The sequence below is a fragment of the Pseudorasbora parva genome, chromosome 11 (genome assembly GCF_024679245.1).
Source record: "Pseudorasbora parva isolate DD20220531a chromosome 11, ASM2467924v1, whole genome shotgun sequence".
NCBI classification, from domain to species: Eukaryota; Metazoa; Chordata; class Actinopteri; order Cypriniformes; family Gobionidae; genus Pseudorasbora; species Pseudorasbora parva.
The window spans coordinates 1,983,534-2,006,329 of record NC_090182.1 but is presented as its reverse complement, the minus strand read 5'-3'; the positions used below and the strand labels follow the sequence as shown (position 1 = coordinate 2,006,329).

At 41.8% G+C, this 22,796-nt stretch overlaps 1 protein-coding gene and 1 pseudogene across 2 annotated transcripts in view; both read right to left on the bottom strand.

The window, feature by feature from the left end:
- neurl1b (neuralized E3 ubiquitin protein ligase 1B) overlaps positions 1-22,796 on the bottom strand; it is a 62,636-nt gene that overhangs the window by 20,844 nt on the left and 18,996 nt on the right. Inside the window, exon 1 of one of the 2 annotated variants that reach the window (XM_067456787.1) lies at positions 4,682-5,298. The exons of the other annotated variant lie outside the window; for it this stretch is intronic. Coding sequence (XP_067312888.1) covers positions 4,682-4,712 — 31 coding nt within the window. The 5' untranslated portion in view covers positions 4,713-5,298. Of the gene's footprint in view, positions 1-4,681; positions 5,299-22,796 lie in introns of those variants that run through there. 2 annotated transcript variants of the gene reach the window in all.
- On the bottom strand, positions 2,880-2,996 carry LOC137093341 (5S ribosomal RNA; annotated as a pseudogene).

The following is a 22,796-nucleotide window of genomic DNA, read 5'->3' as shown; positions in this document are numbered from 1 at the left end:
GAGACTGTTTACGGCGTGCATTTCCTCTCTCTCGCTCTAGTCACGCGCGCGCACCCTTCCGGGAGAAGAGCCCGTACGGCCCATACAAGGACCTTCCGCTCTTTTTAACGTCAAGTAGACCCATACTCGAAAAAAACTCTCCGAAACTTGTGAGAAACCGGAAGGAGTATTTTTAACACAGAAATACTCCATCAAACGCCCAACATTAGTTTTTGAAACTTTGTCTATGTTTAGGATGGGAATCCAAGTCTTTAGCAGTGCAAAAAGCTCAGTATGCATGAAACAGCATTTCACCCCCCCTTTAAGCCAATCAGGATATGGGGATGATTGGAAGGCCATGATGGACAGAGGCCAATGGGCAAATTTGGCCAGGATGCCGGGGTTACACCCCTACTCTTACTGGGATTTTTAATGACCAGAGTCAGGACCTCGGCTTAAAGAAACTGTGTGGAAGAAATATATTTGAATGAATCATAAAATGGCCCTGATATGTCTCTAGACATTAATAAATCATGTTAATTTCTAACACTTCTATCACTGCCAGCAGTAGTCCGGCAGGATAATGTCATTATAAAGTTGTTGTTGCCCTCAGCTGATGTTGATGATGTCATGTTGTGTTTTGGTCTGAAGCTCCGCCCTCTACTGATCGACCAATCAGGAGTCAGTAGTGTTTGGGGCAACCTCGAGTCAGGGGCAGGGGGAGGAGCATACACCGCTCTACAGTCATTTAAAGGGATTGCAGGACCAGTTTAGGCCACAATCTTACACACACTTCCTTTAAAGTCTCATCCGATGGACGATGAAGTGCATTAGAGTCTGGATGGGCCTGGAGTGTCTTCATGAACAGATCTATGGCAGAAGTCATAAAATACAACAGTCACCTCCTCACAGACTGACTAGCTCGCCACTGATCTGTGTACAGGCTTAGAAGAGAAAAGAGCCATAAACGCCACGCGTGAAGCAGAGCGAAGTTTCTCGTAGCTAACGCTATTCAATCGGAGCTAATGACAATACCACTGTCCAGGTCCTAGACTCCTATCTCTAGCACTCTCTCACACACACACACACACACACACACACACACACACACACACACACACACACACTCTGCCCCTAAACCTACCCATCAAAAGAGACATTCTGCATTTAAATAATAAATACATTTTCAAAGCCAGCCTAAATAAATACGTTTTAAGCTTAGCTTTAAATTAGCATGACAGAACTACACATTGCAATAAAGCTTATTGTTATGACTTCTTAATGGGCTAATTCTTGTCTATTGTATATAGGGTGTACTATTTTAAGCCACAACTTTACATTGCCTCGATTACAACAAGTCATCACATATGTGAGATAATATAGAGATAATCAATGGCCTGAAAAGTCAGAAACATCACTCTGCATTTGAGTTGTTTTATGTGCTTACTCATACAGGTCTCAACAATGCGGCGGAGTATAATGGCTGAAGAAAAAATCTTGAATTTCCTGTCTTTCATTGTCTAAGATGTTCACCAATACCCATGTGATCCAGTCGGCCAATCACATCTAACTGAAGAGAGTGATGCAGTTTTCCAGACGGTGGCTAATTGACTTCATGCCAAGCCATACATTAAAGCACGTCATAAACCAGACTGAAGACATGTTCACCAGTGCCTAAATCATTCATCATAGCATTCAGTAGATACAACCATGCTAGTCATGTATGCATTGTGCTAAAGCTACTCCAGGCAGAACTGGTTCCTAAGGCGGGGACTGAGCACACAATGAGAAATAATGGATACCAGATAAAGCTTTATTTGTGAATATGAAAACAAAGAATATTCTGTGGGGTATAATACATTCCTAACCTTTCCACATACACGCCTGCTGTGAGCTTACATGTGCACAAAGTTTAACTGATAATGCAGAATCTACCGATTAAATATCTCATTACTATTTGGAGAACTTTGCCATCTTTTCTTATCGGATGCAACTCTTCTATTAGTTCAGTGAAAAATTATCATAATATTTGCTTTGATGATCTTCATTTGAGCTTTAATGAAGCAAGAACATAAGAAAACAGTTCACATGATCAACTTCACATATTTTCTGATGTGATTAGTGCAGCCTGGTCTCATTGGCCAAACGTAGGTGTGGAAACGTTTTTGCAAACCTCAAAATACGTACCAATAGGTGAATATCGTGACGGTTTCAAAGTGAAATGAACACTAGAGGCAGTAAAACAGCATTTTTTATTGTTTTCTTTTTTTTTTTACCATAGTCCATGATTTGTAAACGAATACATTTTGGAGTTTGCGTCACTTAACCAGCTCCATATGTTGGGATTTTCTGACCTATTACGCTCGATAGCTCAGCTGGTGCAGATTTGAACTTGTGATGCTGAAAGCTCGGGAACGAATCCCGTGAAAAACAGGTAATAATAATAATAATAATAATGCGTTCGATTTATATAGCGCTTTTCAAGGCACTCAAAGCGCTTTACATTGAAGGGGGGAATCTCCTCAACCACCACCAATGTGCAGCACCACCTGGATGATGCGACGGCAGCCATATTGCGCCAGAACGTTCACCACACACCAGCTGATTGGTGGAGAGGAGACCGAGTGATGAAGCCAATCAGGAGAGGGGGATGATTAGGAGGCCATGATGGACAGAGGCCAATGGGCAAATTTGGCCAGGATGCCGGGGTTACACCCCTACTCTTTTTCCGAAAGACATCCTGGGATTTTTAATGACCACAGAGAGTCAGGACCTCGGTTTAACGTCTCATCCGAAAGACGGTGCTCTTTGACAGTACAGTGTCCCCATCACTATACTGGGGCATTAGGACCCACACAGACCACAGGGTGAGCGCCCCCTGCTGGCCTCACTAACACCTCTACCAGCAGCTACCTGGTTTTCCCAGTTGGTCTCCCATCCAGGTACTGACCAGGCTCAGCCCTGCTTAGCTTCAGTGGGAAACCAGTCTTGGGCTACAGGGTGATATGGCTGCTGGTAACGATAAAAGAGCTCAAAGACGAGTTCATAACACAAGCTCAAATGGCACGGGCACAATCTTATTCTTGTCACATTTGCTGTGGTTAACACTATCGGGTCGGTTTAGGGTTTAGTGTGGGTGTACGTTAAAAAACCAACGTAACCAGATTCACACACATCTGTTCCGGAAAAAACGAAGCTTTAGCGCCACCCAGTGGACATTTCACTTTGAAACTGTCGCGATATGAACCTATTGGTACGTATTTTGAGGTTTGCAAAAACGTTGCCACAGGTACGTTTTTCCAAAGGAGACCAGGCTGGATTAGTGACCTACATGCGTTTCAACCCATGTTTGGGTCAAAATATAGACAAACCCCCAAAAAATTGAACCCAATGGTTGGGTCTATATTTGACCCAAACATGTGCTCGAGTTTTACAGATAACGCAGAATCTACCGATTAAATATCTCATTACTAAACCTACGTTCCTCCGAAAAGAACGTCCCAAATTCAGAGAATTTTGCAATCTTTTCTTAATGGATGCAACTCTTCGATTAGTTCAGTGAGAAATAATCATCTTAATATTTGGTTTGATGAGCCTCATATGAGCAAGAACATACGAAAACAGTTCACATGATCAACTTCACATATTTTCTGATGTGTTTAGTGACTTGTTTCAACCCATGTTTGGGTCAAAATATGGACAAACCAAACTGTTGTTGGGGGTTTTATATTTATTCTTTAAACCTAATGGTTGCGGCCATATTTGACCCAAACATGGGTTGAAATAAGTCACTAATCACATAAATGTGTTTTAAGTTTAACTGATAATGCAGACTCTACCAATTACACATCTCATTACTAATCTTCCTAAAAGCTCAGACCTCTGCAATCTTTTCATATAGGATGCAGCTCTTTGTTTACAAACTGTGTTATCCGCACAACAAGTCCAGGGAAAAAAACATCTGAATATTTGGTTTGATGATCTTCATTTGAGCACGCCACACGATCAGCGGCACACATTTCTTATGCGATTAGTGGCATACACTCTTGTTTGGATCAAATATGGACAAACCCAACTTTAAAAAAAAAAAAAAATTAAACCCCAATGGGTTGGGTCAAAATCTGAACCAAAAAGGGTTTGAAACAACCCAGCATTTTTTAGAGCACACAATCTGACATATTTTATCCCTTTTATTGCTTTGTTTTAGCAATATTGCCAATGTGTTTGATAAACTGAGCATATATGCGAAGGTATCGAAATCCAATAAAATGCCATTATTTGAACTTGCACTGATCTAGTAGGGTAAATCTAGGGTTAAAATGGAAACGGTGTGTCTATATGGTCTTATTGAGGGACAATCTGTAAACAGTCAATCTGGGAGATTGAGGAGTGTGTAGAAGAAATGAATTTAATCTTCTCTCTATAATGACTATGTTATTACATAATCTCTGATATTAGCAATATAATCATCTTTAGCAATACTCAAATAAGTAGAGATTGCTGTATGCAATGAAATACTTGAACATCATCTTCTCACTCCTACGCAGCTCACACTGTCATCCCAATTTAGTTCAGAAGCTGGCACACACACGAGTTATATTTGCACAAGAAATCAAGATATTAAACATCTATACCCGCATTAAATCAGATTAAAAGGCTTCTGATTTCTGTTGCAAGGCATGCCACCCAATCCGTCTCTTACCTATCAGTGGTTTGGGTGTTGTATTCCCCATTATTCCCAGTAATTGCTTTCCCTCGATGGCAAGTGGATCGCGCCTGGTCCGTCCATTTATGATCAGATTTGGGGAATATTTTCGCTATCACAGCTGTGTGAGATCTCAACGCGTCTGGGAGTCACGGCGTCTTCATACTATCATCCACACACACAAACTCTCTCTCACACACACACATACAGAAGCGGCGTTTCAAGCCATCGGCGTCTATTGGCGCATTGGCCAGTCAAACCCTGCCCACGCCTCATCATGTCCACTGGACGCTCCCGGTAGAACCGACAGAAGCGACATTGCGTCGGTTAGCAAAGCCCGGTGCGTTCTCGCGTTCAAAAAAGCGATGGCGGCGCGAAGGCGGCGATTTTTAAGCCGAACTATTTTTAACTTGCCACGCGCCTTAAAACGCAACGCTGATAACAACACGTCTTCTCCGACCCCTGCGCTAATAAAGGCGAGGACGCTCGCACGCGACGCGCGCTGGTCTTCAGAACAGCTGTGAATGCGGAGCTTTTTCAAGTTGAACTATTTATAACTTGAAACGCCGCCGAAACACGCGACGCTCATGGCGCGAGACGCGACGCAAGGGTTCTAAATGCGACGCGTTTGTGCGTTGATCTACAATTAGGTACACCACAATGCAACAAACTAGAATGTTCAGCTTTTTAAATTCGTTGTTTATTATGGGATAATGGGAGCGTAATTTGTCAATTCATAGGTAGCGGAATAATACAAGAAAACTCACTATAAATAATATTGTTATGCTTATTATATTTCATGATATGCTCAAAGAATGACATACCATGTCAAAAAATCATGGTTGGCTACCTGTCATGGTATTTATTTATTAGCTGGGTTGCCAAGTCCGCTGTTTTCACGCATAATTGGGCTACTCTTAAATGATTGGCATATTGCATTTAAAGGCACAATATGTAAAATGTTTGGATTAAAATATCCAAAACCCACTAGAACAGTGTTATATATTTTGTTGACTTGTGTACATTATCCCAAATGTTTCCAAGAATGTTTACATCTGGTGAAATCTTTCATTTTAACCAGGACACGGTGTGTGTGTGTGTGTGTGTGTGTCGCCTATCAGTGACATCAACCCTGCTGCTGTGTTATTGTGTCGTAACCATGGCAACACTATCACCGCTTTAATATCCGTGTTTTATTAGACACTGTTTGGATCATTGATGGACAGAAACTAATGATTGTTCTCCAGCTCAACACAGTTAGTCTTATTGATTCAATCTGCTGTTGTTGATTTACTGCAGTGCCGTGTTTTACCGCCTAATATGATCTCGCTCACTGCAGTGTGAACAAGTGTCTCATAGTAGCGCAGAGAGTAGCATTGTAACATCACTTTAACACACTCACTAAAACAGCGCTGCGTTACACACACACACACACACACACTAGGGATGGCTCGATACCACAATTTTGGATTCGGTACGGTACCACAATCTAATACCGAAGTACCGATATTAAATCGATACCACAAGGTCTGATATTAGCGCGGGTATATTGCACGCGAATGAGAACAATTATGCAAGTTTTGAGTTTATAAAGTGGGAAATTACCACAAATGTTTCTTAGTAAATGAATCAGCAAAGCTTATCACATCAAATCAGTCATTTGAAAACTTTCTTGTGAGAAATAATTTCAGCAAAAATCTCTCAAAATTAGCAAATTGCTTCTGGTTTCAAAAGACATCGCACTCAGTGGCGATTTCTTTAAGACTGCAAGGGAAGCTCAGCTTCCCTTATAATGTCACAAAATTAATGGTCAAATATGTACTATTATATTAACATTGTATTGACTAAAAATGCGTTAGAAAACGTTTATCTCAAAGACGAGTTCGTTTACATATAGCAGGTCGGCTGACTCGATTTCCATCTCATACATTCCCGCAGCGTCACAGTGCATTTCCCTATTGAAGCCCAGCGTCCATTGACTTCAATGGGGCTGCTTTGAACGGTTTTTTTCAGCGCTTCGAAACTAGACGGTCATTGGATAAACGCTGCGATTATGTCCCGCCCACGGACGCTCAGCGTCTCTGGGAGCGAATGGGGAGTGGGCTGGCCCGGACTCCGAGCTTCTGCGTGATGATTGGAGGGTCTGCATCTCCTTTTGACTGACAGCGATTCTGTACTATAAGGAATCACTGAAGCTATTCGCGCTCAGTCCCATCGCGAATTTCTCAAGTTCATTCGAAATAAAAACTGCTGCAACCTATTTCTTTGATATTTGCTTGGCGAAATTGCTTCATTTTCATCATACATTTCACACAATTATACACCACATTCCTTGTTTCAGTTTTACAGAGTTTAATATTTTTTTAGATCGTTCATTCATTCACAGGGTAAAAGACCATTTTCTTGAAAAGGAACGTAGGGCAGAATTTACTTTTAAATAAATAAGACAATTGGCCGAAAATGAGCTTCCCCTCTCTGACAGACCAGTAACTTAGCCGCCACTGATCGCACTACACTAAAGCAATCTGCATAATCCTATTCAACATTTCACGCTGGTCTCGGGATGGATAACGGAAATCATTTGAACATGCAAGTGATTTTATAGCATTTCGTAATAACAGTTACAGGAGATATGAGCTCATACGACACACACACACACGCCTGTCACTTAGTCACGCTCGCACATTACACATTAAGTTTCCTTAAACAGTCAAATACACAGAGTTATGTACAAATGTCCGTCTTTAGTGAGTAAGTTATTCACATAAACACAGGCGGTTGTGTCTAACGGGAATATAAATAGTGCAATAGTACGCGTGCAAATATAATGAGATCTAAATGTCATTGGTTGAAACGAACGCTGGAGATTGTGATATTCGATCTTATGTTAGGCTGTGTGTGTGCGTTGATCAGTGTTAAAAGAAAATAAATGTCTAAATGAGATGGTTTGAATGATTCACTGACCTGTCGATCTCTTCAGAAGTCTTAAAGTCAGGATCGTGACAGATGCTTCTTGGCTAGGTTTGATGGTTCTTCATCAGTTTTATAAGCAAAGTCATTACAAATGTCACTTCTACTCCTCTCTTTATTAATTCGTTTTGGGCATCTTGAGTGAGATTCAACTGCTTTATCCATTTTGTTCGTCTATGTTGTTGTCACATTTGCCGGTTGTTTCGGGTCAGTTTGGGTAGCGCGCTGCCATCTAGCGGTGAACTTCAGAACAGCAGCATATACCGAAATGTGCCAAATCATGATATCGTACCGTTTTAAATAAAATATATACCGGTATTTTTCCAGTACCGGTATATCGCGCATCCCTAACACACACACACACACACTCAAGCGAAAGCCATAAAAAATTTAAATAAAAGCTCCACTGCTCTCGAGTCGTTTGTCACGCTTGTCTCACATTAACGATAGGGAATACATTGCAAACAATACATTATACACTCCCTGTGTGACATGGTGCATTATCCTGCTGGAGGTAGCCATCAGAGGATGGGGATATGGTGGTCATAAAGGGATGGACATGGTCAGAAACAATGCTCAGGTCGGCCGTGGCATTTAAACGATGCCCAATTGGCACTAAGGAGCCTAAAGTGTGCCAAGAAAACATCCCCCACACCATTACACCACCACCACCAGCCTGCACAGTGGTAACAAGGCATGATGGATCCATGATCTCATTCTGTTTACGCCAAATTCTGACTCTACCATCTGAATGTCTCAACAGAAATCGAGACTCATCAGACCAGGCAACATTTTTCCAGTCTTCAACTGTCCAATTTTGGTGAGCTTGTGCAAATTGTCGCCTCTTTTTCCTGTTTGTAGTGGAGATGAGTGGTACCCTGTGGGGTCTTCTGCTGGTGTAGCCCATCCGCCTCAAGGTTGTGTGTGTTGTGGCTTCACAAATGCTTTGCTGCATACCTCGGTTGTAACGAGTGGTTATTTCAGTCAAAGTTGCTCTTCTATCAGCTTGAATCAGTCGGCCCATTCTCCTCTGACCTCGAGCATCAACAAGGCATTTTCTCCCACAGGACTGCTGCATACTGGATGCTCTTCCCTTTTCACACCATTCTTTGTAAACCCTAGAAATGGTTGTGTGTGAAAATCCCAGTAACTGAGCAGATTGTGAAATACTCAGACCGGCCCGTCTGGCACCAACAACCATGCCACGCTCAAAATTCGGAGTTCAGTTCATATCAGTTTGGAGTTCAGGAGATTGTCTTGACCAGGACCACACCCCTAAATGCATTGAAGAACTGCTATGTGATTGGCTGATTAGATAATTGCATTAATGAGAAATTGAACAGGTGTTCCTAATAATCCTTTAGGTGAGTGTATATTAATAATGCATTAGCTCATCCATGAATATGAGTCCCGTTGGATTATTTTCCATCGGCTGTAGAGGTGAAGACAACAACTCTACTCAACTTCACGAAATCAAAGCGTCATCAAGCTATGACTTAGTTTTGTATAAGCAACCTCTAATGGCGGAAAATTACATATTGTGCCTTTAAATTATATTTTCCCTAAACGCTTATATATTCTACAAATGATACAACTGAGCTAGATGACTGAGCAGAGAGCCTTTCATTTCATATAACGCTGATCTTGGCATACATTGAATGCCATATTTTAGGCTAGTTTTGTAACGAAGATCTGGCAACCCTTTTGTAAGTGACTAAATAAATATCTATAGATGCAGATCAAGCTAATTTCATTAAAATAAATAAATACACTAATGTATACACAACAGCGAGAAGGTATTGAAGAGAAGGTTAAACATTAAAAATTACTTGCTTTATCTAAATCAAAAGGCTCTTAAGAATTACACTTGTTTTTGTCTTAATGTCATGCATTTTTATCAATTCCCTTTTCTCCAGAAATGGATATTATGTTGCATTTTTGTATTCCCACAATTGCAATCAGGCTGCTAGATTTCAAAGCACTTCAAATACAAAAAACGAGATGAACAGATTAGTAGCTAAATATTCTGTGTCTACAGCATAATTGTGGGTATTTTCTGAAAATGACACAAGCCCTTATGAGGAAATCCCCCCCCCCCCTCTCTCCCCATCCCGTCTCCTCATAACCTTGACCGCTGAGATCCATGCAAGCTGCTTCCTGTCTTGTGAGCTGAGGCTGTCTCAGAGGATTCTTGTCCAAACAGACCGAGCCCATGATTGCCGTCCGCAGGCCAACCCTGATTAAATCTGCCCCAGATCTCCTCAGGAGAGGTTAGCTCGCATTACCTGGAGTGACCATTGGCCTCAGACAGCAACGAGACCCACGCTCGGGCCATACTCATACATGGGAATATTTCACAATGCCTAGAAAGTCCTAGCTACGCTTCTGTGATCTAGTCCATTCAGGACAAAAAGTACTTTGTGGATGTTACCAATGTACCTCGCAATAACTAACTCATGCACAGTATTGAAACATTGCATCAAACATTTGCATAACACATCCCATATGTTCAAGAGAACAGCATCATCACTTCCTGGGAAAACCGGCTCAAAATATCCGTGATGACAGTGAGTTACTCAATCAGGCTCTTTTCCCTCCATCAGGCGATATACACACATACACACACACACACACACACACACATGTCGTGTTTCCATGTTGTATGGGGACTTTCCATAGGCGTAATGGATTTCATACTGTACAAACTGTACATCCTATCCCCTTACACTGCCCCTAAACCTACCCATCACAGGAAACATTCTGCATTTTTAATTTTTCAACAAAACTCCTTCTGTGTGATTTATAAGATGTTTTCCTCATGGGGACCTAAAAATGTCCCCACAAGGACAAGGATTTCGGATATTGCCATCTTTGTGGGGACATTTTGTCCCCATAACGTAGGGATTACCAGGCCACACACACACACACACACACACACACACACACACACACACACACATCATAAATGAGTCTTGCCTCAGAGCGTCAGGCGAAGCAAGCAAGCACACACACACACACACACACACATCATAAATGAGTGTCGCCTCAGAGCGTCAGGCGAAGCACACACACACACACACACATCATAAATGAGTGTCGCCTCAAGAGCGTCAGGCGAAACACACACACACACACACACACATCATAAATGAGTGTCGTCTCAGAGCGTCAGGCGAAACACACACACACACACACACACGCGCACACACACACAAACACATCATAAATGAGTGTCATTTCAGAGCGTCAGGCGAAACACACACACACACACACACACACACATAAAACACATCATAAATGAGTGTCATCTCAGAGCGTCAGGCGAAACACACACACACACACAAACACATCATAAATGAGTGTTGTCTCAGAGTGTCAGGCGAAACGCACACACACACACACAAACACACATCATAAATGAGTGTCGTCTCAGAGCGTCAGGCGAAACACACACACACACACATCATAAATGAGTGTCGTCTCAGAGCGTCAGGCGAAACACACACACACACACACACATAAAACACATCATAAATGAGTGTCGTCTCAGAGTGTCAGGCGAAACACACACACACACACATAAAACACATCATAAATGAGTGTCGTCTCAGAGCGTCAGCATCACAAATGGTATATGTAAACTAAGGCAGGGCCAATGCACAACGACAGTCTCATGAAACATCTGCCATGGCTCTGGAAGGAAAGGCGGCGATAACTGCTCCACACAGAGGAATGTTTGAGGCGGAGACTATAGTGAGCTGTAAACAAAACATCACATGAATAAAAGCATAAAAGCTCTTTGTTTGAGACAGAATGAAGTTGTGCAATGGGATGCATATCTTCAGCTCCTGTGGCAAATAACACAAACAAATACTATATTATATTAAATAGTTTAAGGGATGACATTACTTTCTCCTTCATGCCTTCCTTTATAAGTTTTAAGCTCAGAGTCGGCAGGCAGAGAGAGGCAGCATGACGGCATCAGTGTTGACAGCAGCTCAGTTTTCCTGGGCATTATTGTGAGAGTCGCGTCTCCTCTGGGGAAAGCTAGCACAGATCTGTCCGTCTGATTTCATGAGGCGCTGTCAGCCGTCGGCATGGTCAGGGATGGCAATCAGGCCAATGGGACTCACACAAAAAATACGCATGAAATAATATCTCTACGAGACCATACTGAAGAGGGACGCTATATGGCATGAGACTACTCTTGTACCAGCATTGTAAAGCATTATATGATCAATAAGGCAACATATGTTTTATATTACTTTAACTCTTGATTTTGATAAGTTACTCAAGATTCTACGATACGAGTGAATTTCTGATTGTACTTAAATTAAGGCAGCAACCACTTAAAGCAGCACTAGGTAACTTTTCAACCTTCATAATATATTTTTAAGACTCTTGACATCGACTTACAATAGGTTAAATGACACGTCTGCCATAGCTTGACGGGGTCTGTATCGTTTTTAATCGTACTTTTAAACTTCGGGTTTCGGGTAGTAACCCGAGAACAAAAAGAACTACAAAATTCGACTGCTTTACGGCATATACGTCACTTCCACCAACACACACACTTCCTTACATTCAGACGTGCGAGCCCAACTTTGTTCGTCGGATAATATAGTCATGTCCGAAGCAGCAGAGACAAATAAGAAAGAAAAGGTTTTGTTGGAGGAAAGCAATAAGAGGAAAGGAAAGAGTGCTGTGATTAAAGGCAGGACGAGGATCAACATGTGACCAGCGTTTGCCCGTCGGCGTGAGCTGAAGGAGGCGTGCCCGACCGATGCGGTCCTGCTTGTTATGGTGATTACCGACCACTCAAACACTGAACTGAAGTATCATATAGATTCTGTAAAACGCTAACCAATAGACTACTATAATGACGCTGGCTTGGAAACGTGAGCATTGTGATTATTTGGCCTTTGAAAGAAATAAAACCCATGAAATGATATTCATATGACATGCTGAAGCATCTGCCACTGACTGTACCTGGGATGAAGACATTTCCCACGCGCCGCCAGAAGAACACCTGCATGTGAACTCCTCCTGCAGTGTTCAGGGGAACTGTTAGTGCTGCACCGACCCGCGGGACGCTTTTATGAAGTTATTTGGCCCGCCCCGCACCACTGTATATATTTTTACAACCCGCCCCGCACCCGCGACCATTAAATAGACATACGGGGTCCGCGGGTTATGAGACGACCCGCGCATCACTAGCTCAGGGCTATCAGGGCTGTCATGTCAACAAATGCACGTGCGATGGCATCCCCTGATGTAGGAGGACAGAGCTTACGACAGTAGCTGAGGACATTATTTTTTCCAAACTGTAGGGGGACCCCGAGAGCAAAAGTTGCCAAGTGCTGCTTTAAGTTGAAATAGATGGAGATTTTGTAAATTGCAGGTACTCTTTTAAAGAGGGTCATGACATTGACTGTTTATTTTATTTTAATGTTCCTTTAGGTTCACTTATAATGTTAAAAGTTCTTGCACACAAAAAACCCAACAAATTATATGCAGAAATAAGATTATTTTCATCCGTCATTATAAGCCTGTCTGAAAGGTTTTTAATGCGCGGCTGCTTTAATGCTTGTCCGTACACGCCCACTGTTATGATTGGCTAACGTCACTGCTTAGGAAACAGTATCAACGCCCACTTGCTATTACAATGAGTAAGTGTTTTGAAAACATCTATATAAAAAAAAACTTTTTTTGCGAACTCTCCATTGCAAAATGCTCCAAACAAACATATAGTTCTCAGATACAATCAGGAATACCATTAAAATAACCCATCCACTTGTTTCCGACTCTAGGATCTTCTAGGGTCTGTACAGAGACACTCACATCCAGTGTAGGCAAATATCAGCCATTAAGTCCCTGAACACACACACACACACACACACACACACACACACACACACACACAGCCATTAAGCAACTAAACACAAGTAGGCGGGGCCTATGGTGCGATGATGTATAACTATTCGTTGATGTCTGGTTCTGGAGGCGGGCATATGCAAATGTATTTGCAAGTGTGTCAAAACGATTGTCTGGCTATCACCAGACCAAGCTCACTCTATTAAGACTGAACATTGGACTGAGGAGTCTGCTCTGTATTTTCTAAAGCACAAGAGGTGTGATCAACAGGCATAGTTTAAATGACTCTGAACGCGATTGGATAGTCCTTCAACCAATCAGAGCACAAGAGGCGTGATCAACAGGCATAGTTTAAATGACTCTGAACGCAATTGGATAGTCCTTCAACCAATCAGACCACAAGAGGCGTGATCAACGGGCATAGTTTAAATGACTCTGAACGCAATTGGATAGTCCTTCAACCAATCAGAGCACAAGAGGCGTGATCAACAGGCATAGTTTAAATGACTCTGAACGCAATTGGATAGTCCTTCAACCAATCAGAGCACAAGAGGTGTGATCAACAGGCATAGTTTAAATGACTCTGAACGCGATTGGATAGTCCTTCAACCAATCAGAGCACAAGAGGCGTGATCAACAGGCATAGTTTAAATGACTCTGAACGCAATTGGATAGTCCTTCAACCAATCAGACCACAAGAGGCGTGATCAACGGGCATAGTTTAAATGACTGAACGCAATTGGATAGTCCTTCAACCAATCAGACCACAAGAGGCGTGATCAACGGGCATAGTTTAAATGACTGAACGCAATTGGATAGTCCTTCAACCAATCAGACCACAAGAGGCGTGATCAACGGGCATAGTTTAAATGACTCTGAACGCAATTGGATAGTCCTTCAACCAATCAGACCAACGACCCATCACTTCTCAATCCGTCATCGTGTTAAACCCGCCAATAGCGCGCCAGGTGGATAAGCCAGTCTGTGATTGGTCCCAGCAAAAGTGTAACAGAAGCAGGATAAATGAACGTACAGGTTTCCAGACTGAGCTGCAGAGCAAAATCAAATCGCTGGTAGATCAGGCTGGGTTTACCCAGTCTATCAAAACGAGCTTTGAAACTTGCAGGATGTTATAACGGTACCAAGCCATCTTGTATGTCAATAAATCAAGGCACATTTGATTTTGAATGTCCCTGTAGCCTATGTGTGCAGGAAAATGGCGCATAAAAGTGGAAGCATTTTGCTCTCTGAGAAAGGACGCAGTCACACTGTTGGCAAGATTCGGACTATGGCATGAGGTGGAGTGACTAGTCCTTGGACTGAGAAGTGTTGCATTAGCAGATTTCTAATTCCCGGCAAGTTTCAAAGACACGAAAGAAATGTTAAGCAGATGGCCAACTGGGAGGACTGCATGTGGTTGTCTGAGCAGCAGGGGAATCTTGTCCAAAGCCAAACTCACAGATCTAATGGCAAAATGAGTCATAACCACTGTCTAAGTGGGCAGAACGTTTTCATTAAACACTTGGGCCAAATACAACAGCCATGATTTATAATATAATAATACTAAGGGTGCTCCGATCAGGATTTCTGGAGCTGATCGTCGATCATAGGAAGGGGTATCTGCAGATAGAGATCTATATGAAGCCTTCTTTTTATGGAGAATTATTTATAGGGATGCTCAGATTTTTATAGACATTCATTCAGGGCCTGAATTTCATTTCTGAAAATTAAGTGACTCTTAAGTGTGATTTTTTAATTTGAGGGAGGGACATATTTTGACATTTTTTCCTAAAATATATAAATATCTCACCTAAAGATTGATCATGCAGTGCATTTTTTTTGTTTTTACAACATTGTTGCACAACAGCTTACACAGCACAAGCCTCTCAAACTCTGAACTGAAAGACAAAAAGACAAGTAAGCAGATCAGATAGACAATTTACAAGCAGAAGCACAAATAGGATAAAGATACAAATATTAAAAAAAAGTGCTTTAAGTTTTTTGACTGTCACTTTAAGAGCTGCACAGATCTCTGTTCTCAACTCTATACGTTCGCAAAAACCGAACGCGTTTACATGCATTTTCGTCAGACGGCAATTTTGTTCATTCATTTGACAATTCAAGCATGATTTGGTACTCACAAGCTTTTTCTGAAGCAGCCTTACGTGTGCGCTTTGAGTGTGCATGAGTCTCGAGTTCAAGTGTGGAGAGGTTTAAACGCGCAAAATATTAACTTCAGTCACTTACTGTATAAACTTAGCCCCGCCCACCGCCTGCTTCTGAAGCCCCGCCCACCTGCTTCTGTACCCCGCCCACCGACTCGTGCAGCTAAACTAGCCATAAACATGCCAGAGATAGCAAGATATACGCTTGTAAACAAATCTCAGGTTGAGCTGGATTTGCAGACATATTGAGATTAAAACACAATGCTGTGCTTCTATATCGGATTCGCATGGTGCAGCACACTGTGAGTAAAACATGTTTTTATATGTGATAGTATTGCATTGTTACAGATCGTTTTAATTTAGGTGTGCGTGTCCAACAGAACATACCTTAGCATGCTGTCACAGGCTGGAGAATCCTTTATTTGTTGGTTCATTGCGATTCGGGATCAGATTGTATAGGCCAGGGCTCACAAATCCCAACGTCCCGTCCCGTGGCTGTGTGTTTTGCAGACGGGCTACCAAAACGTAAGCCGGTGAATCTTAAATAGTGGAATAACATTCATTTCTTGATCTGCGTTGTTCACTCTCTTGACTTGATATTTGAAGAGTACACGCCCGCACATGTGTGCAGTTCACGCTCATATCCACCGATCGGGGGGCCAAGTAATAGAAAAAAAAATTAATCGCAGGTGGATGAGAGATAAATCATTGTGTTTTGGTTTGATAAAGATGTTTTAGCGAGCCCTGTGAGAGAATCATTCCGGTTTACGCTTTCAAAACAATCCCTTATGTGAACTGAACTGGAGCTGAAGCTCATTAAATATGCAAATCTTATCCAATCCTAGCCGTGGGTGTTAACTTCCAAGTGTCCAGTGACACGCCCATCAGAACCCAGCGTTCAGGAGAGAGCCTCAAAACCAGTGTAGAAAATACCCTATTACTGATTAGCTATGTTTATGAATGTAAAAACCATACGAATGTCATAAGTTGACCTCAGATAACAATATTTTTCTTTAAAACTTAATGGAGTACTTTATTTAACTTTTATAAATATAGCTAGGTCATGTGCTCCAGCGATTTTAAAACGGTTATGGGGTATTTGTGGTAAAGTCACAGTAATGCATTTCTGTATTGCTACAGCTGTCAGTGACTTCAAAATGAAGTACTTAGCATGCGCATATGGATCCCAGACACAAATGTTTCATTGTACTGACTTTTTTTTTACAGAGAATGAAAAGAAAAAAATCCTACAAAGCAAAACTGTTTAATACATTGTCATTGTGGAGAAATGTCCTTGGAGGTTTCCATTTGACTTGCTTTTCAGTGAGACATCAACAACAACATGCCCAAACCGCGACATCTGCTATCTTGAGGTCAAAGGTTGGTTAACGTGGGAACCAGCCTAAATAACACATGACATTCTTGGTGGAAATGCATCTTGCAAATGCCTATTTCTCTGAGGGAAGGCTGTACAGCATCAGTTTGACATATGTAAAGGGGTACGAGCAAATGTGCTGTCCTTCTTGATGACAAAGGACTGATGGTAATTATCCTCCTACTCATGTAGAGCAGTGCTTTATCCCAGAGAAGTCCGCTATTGAAAACCAAAGGAATGTAGTCATGTGTGCTAAATGTTCTTACGCATCATAAGATCTAATGGGATCCATGTGAATTAGAGATTAATGAGAGGTGAATTTAATACTGAAGGTTTAAGGAAACCCTATTTACCATGTCACCAAAACTATTTAAAAAGGTTAAAATTATTAAGAATTTTTCCTGGAGAAATTGTGAGTGATGCAATCTTTAACCTTTCAGTAAAACTAGTAACAGGGCTGGGCTATACATCGAATATTAGCAATATTATCATCCTTTATTAAAGGGATAGTTCACCCAAAAATGAAAATTTGATGTTTATTTGCAGGGCGTCCGAGATGTAGGTGTGTTTGTTTCTTCAGGAGAACACAAATGAAGATTTTAACTCAGCCGTTGCTCGTATAATGCATGTCAATGGGGTGTATTTCTATGAGAGTAAAAAACACACAGACATACGAATCCATATTAAACCCTGAGGCTCGTGACGACACACTGATGTCTTAAGACACGAAACGATCGCTTTCTGTCAGAAACACAACAGTATTTGTGTTATTTTACCTCATATCAGACAAATCTCATCTAGTGTTCCCAGCGCCATTACTTCTGCCGGAGAAGGTCAAAATACCTGTCGCGATCATAGATATATTTACATAGATTCCTCATTCGACCAATCCGGCACTAATGAGGAATCTATGTATACACATCAATAATACTAGATGAGATTCGCCTGCTAACTCTACCCGTACCCACCTCAATATCAGCTAAAGTGTTTTGCAATACAATATGAACACAACAAGTACATTGTACTTATTATTTTAATGTAAGTACACAAAGCCACCTAATTTAAAGTGGGGCCCAATTGGCTAATGAAAGTTTAAAGTGGTGTGGGCATCCACCGCCCAGTGATGTCACTAGCTACAGATGTACAGTATTTATCTCAGAAGCCCCAGATAACACAGCTGCTCTGTCCTTTGAATGCTATTTTAATCCCCTTTAAAGCGACTCCAAACTGGCCCGCGGGGCCCGAGTCCCTCTCCTGCTCAAGGTTATCAACACCCTGAGCGCTGGGCCTTCATACCACGCTCATGGGAAACACATTGCAGGATATTTTTGGGCTAAAGCACCCATTTGAATGTTGTTTTTTGACCTTGGGTCTCAGGCATGAGGGATGTGTAACTGCTGGTCTTGATCCCAAGTGTGTATGAGACGTTATTTTACTCATGGCTCAATCAACTCATAAAACATTTACTGATATTAGACAGATTTAACTGCCAGTAACTGGAGCTGTAACTGCCAGTAAATGGTACTACTGTGAGATATGGCACCGTTTACTGGCAATTACAGCTCCAGTTAATGTCTAATATCAGTTTTATTTGGCAAGTAAGTTTTTTTCAATGCAGGGGATGCATGTTCAATGTTAAAATGTCTTGGTCTCATGGTCTGTACCAGGACTGATTGACTGGCTTGACTTCCTGAGGAGTGTACAATACATACTGTGACTCTTAAAGTGATACACGGGGTATATTTTTGAGCAAATGTTGTCGTCAACAGGCAACCAGGCGAGACATAGACCGATCTAGAGTACCCAAGTAGAAATGTGTTCCCCATTCTCAACGGGAAAGTGCCCGTGCAAATTTGCCCAAATAAGTTGCCTTATATGGTTAGTTCAACTCAAAAATGAAATGTCTGTCATTAACTCCTCTCCCTAATGGACCAGAAAGGGAATAAAAACATCATCACAGTAGTCCATATGAGACATCAGTGGGTTAATTAGAGTCTCTTGAAGCATCCAAAATACATTTGGGTCCAAAAATAACAAAAACTACGACTTTATTCAGCATTGGCTTCTCTTCCGCGTTTGTGTTCAATCCTCAAATAAAGATTCAAACGGTTATGAATCAGCGAATCGATTCATGATTCGGATCGCCAATGTCACGTGATTTCAGCAGTTTGACACGCGATCCGAATCATTAATCAATTCGCTGTGGTTCTTCTGGAAATGCATTATGGGTTTTGGGCTCTGTGCTCCTCATCCAAGGCTATCAGCCCAGCCTGGCTCGTCGAAAGTTCGCACTGGCCCGACAGAGGAAAAGCAGCTATTATTCATGTTCGGGCTGCTATACCCAAACCTTTGGTCAGTTGTGCCAATGCCAAATGTTGGCGTCCTTGGTGCCAACAGTGCAAACCTTGGGCTCTGGACGACGTGAAACATGTATTGTTTTCTGATGAGTCCACCTTTACTGTCTTTCCCACATCCGAGGGAGTTAGTGTGGGCTCAACACCCGGACTTTTGCTGCTCAGAGTGAAACATGGCGGTGGATCGGTGATTTGGGCTGCGATATCATGGCATTCCCGACTGTGCTTGATGTCCACGTCACTGCCAAGGACTACCGAACCATACTGGAGGATTTGAATCGCTCAAACATTTGACCCTGAAGGCTATCAGAACAGCAATACACACAGCAAGACTGGTGATGGGATGGCTTGAACATGAAAGTGAAGTTGCAGATCTCCCATGGCCTGCAGTGCACCAGATCTGAATATGTTCGAGCCACTTTGGGGTGTTTTGGAGGAGGAAGTCAGAAAAAAGAAGCTCAAAAAACCCCTGGCCACTGTGCAGGACTTCTGTCATTCTGCATGCTATATTTGGACCAAGCGGCTCCTCCTCCAGTTTTTGTTGAAGCCAATATGGGAAGTGACTTAAACTGCAGTTCATGGACTGGCCACTAGAGACCGGCTCCAGAAGGAGCAGAATCTCATTGAACTTCATGTTAAAATGCCCAACTTTACAGCAGAAAAAAACATGTTTACAGCCTGGGACAAATTGTGGTTTTGGTCTATACCAGGGCTATTCAAATCTTACCCTGGAGGGCCAATGCGGTGCAGAGTTTAGCTCCAACCCTGCACCGCATTGGCCCTCCAGGGTAAGATTTGAATAGCCCTGGTCTATACGGCTGATTTTGCCCTTCATGACGAATGTGAGGGAGTGCATTTTTTTATAACTCATTCATGTACATTACTTGCATAATTAAGGGCGTGGCCACTTTGAGTGACAGGTGGATAGCCGTCTGTCTGCTGTCAGTTAGTCATCACCTAAGCTCCGCCCACATCCCACCTCATTTGCTGTTATCTGGGCGTGACGCCAGCGCGACCCTACTTTACGCTTCAGAACGGCTCTTCAGAATCCTATGGGTGACGTCACGGACACAAAGGCCCCATTCACGAGGGACTAGTATTATCTGGGGACCTCTGGTGATTTGTAAAAATTGCAGAGAATGTCTGTGATCTTAATCCCGCGTGAATCAGCCATGTCTGTCATTTGTAAAGTAAAAATTCCCCCCCAAATTACCTACCATATTTCGCAGAACACAGAGGTCCTGTGATAATAGTAGTCCCGTGCGAATCGACATCTCTGTGAAGCATTAGGCGGATCGTTTATAATTTTTGCAAGCTTTTTTTCTTCCTGTGAGCATTTCTATCTTTATCTTTCACGAAGAATAAAGTCTGCATTCATAATGCGCACCGTTATTAATTCCCGTGCAGCCGCAGGAATTATACTTTCACTTTAGAATATCAATTTGGGAGTAATGAGTGGTGTGTTTAATATTAACACCAATACTGTTCTTAATGAAAAACATAACAGTACAGTACAGTACAATGACAAGCTTGTTTAAATAGGCGCTTTTACATTTAGCATTAAAACTGAATCTTCCGCCGTATATTGTCAGCTTCTCACTCGTGATGAATGAAATCTGACTCCTGCCGCCGGTCTGAGCTCAGTTCATGACGTCTGTTCGCTAACTGAACGAAATTATATTTATTTATAGGCTACTGTAAAATAATCAAAACGATATCGATGCCTGTTTATGATTTCATACAGCTATATCTATAACGAAGTCTTGACATCATATCTGGGAGAAGTCAGTAAAATCACAGGCTTTGCTTATCCCGTGCGAATGCGCCGCGCAAAACTCAGATGTGGGGGAGTCATTTCTAAATCACAGAGGTCCCTAGATAATACTAATCCCGTGCGAATAGTGCTTAAGTCCTTTTTTTTTACAGTCTATGATTTGGATGCAAAGGAAGCCCTACGTCACACTAATAAATTATTGTGGTCTAATACCAGGTGTGTCAATTTCATTGGCCAACCCCTGTAGAACACTAGAGGCAGTAAAACACCAACAACTTTTATTCCTTTTCACCCAAATTATGCTTATGAGGTAGATTATGTTACGTGTGTGTAGATGCCAACGAAGACGAGTTCAAGACTTCCAAAACACAAGAGATACTTTATTCACAATAAACTGTATTTCCAATGAACATCTAACACATTACCTTAACAACATCACGTAGACAATAACGGTGGGTATAACGGTGTGAGACCGGACAAGGAAGGACTGAACACGCTGAATACACACACTGATGACTAGACAAACGAGGGGAACAGGTGACACAGCTGACATAACTTAACATACGAGGGGACTGAACAGTGGCGGGAAACTCAGAACAAAGGAACATGTGACTAAAACGAAACCAGGAAGTACAGGGGGGAAAACACAACAGACAAAGACCAGACATGTGACAGATTATCAATTAATAAAGAGTTATTATCTCACGTTCCTTGCACAATACAAAGTTATGACCTTAAAACACTTTTACCATAGAGCATGATTTGAAAATTCATACATTTTGAAGATTACATCGCATAACCAGCTCAGATCTACTGTAGTAAACTTGCTCAGCAGCTCATCTGGTACAGTCCTGTGAGACACAAGTCACGATAAAAGAGCTCAAAGACTTGTAGAAACAGCTAAAATGCAAATGTGTTTTTATCTCATGTTTGTTAACACTATCCCTTGTGCTTAGCGTAGGTTGTAGTTTATTTTAAAGCATTAGATTTGTAACCTTTTAGCAGCTCTCACTGGACATACAACAACCACTGTTACAACTGGTACACTGGTACAACTGAACGTGCTTTTAGCGCCACGCGCTGACTATTGGTATGTAAACAGGCAAGAAGCAAGTATTTTTGCTTGACATGTCGCCATATTCTCATTTTGCCAATGGGGTTGAGTTAAGTCAATCTCTCATCTTTGGCATTGATTGTACTGTTTTCCTAGACAGATAGATTTTTATAGATAGATTTTTAGTGCACATTCGCAGATTCAAAATTACAACTACGCTCTTAACAATAAATGTTCTTAAATGGTTCTTTCTTTGGCATGGCGTATGGTTCAATGAAGAACCTTTAATATCCAAAGAACCTTTCCATTGCACAAAAGGTTCTTTAGACAACAGAGCCCCGCACATGACATGCAAGAAAAAAAAGATAAATAGTGTGCACGATTTACTATTTGGTCCCCTCGATTTATAAATTGTGCGCACGTTTTACTAATTCCTTCTCTTGATTTATAAATCATGTGCATGATTTAGCAAATAGAGATAATTAATTAGTTAAATGTGGCAGGATTTAGCAAATCGAGGGAACGAATTAGTAAAACTCAAGCACT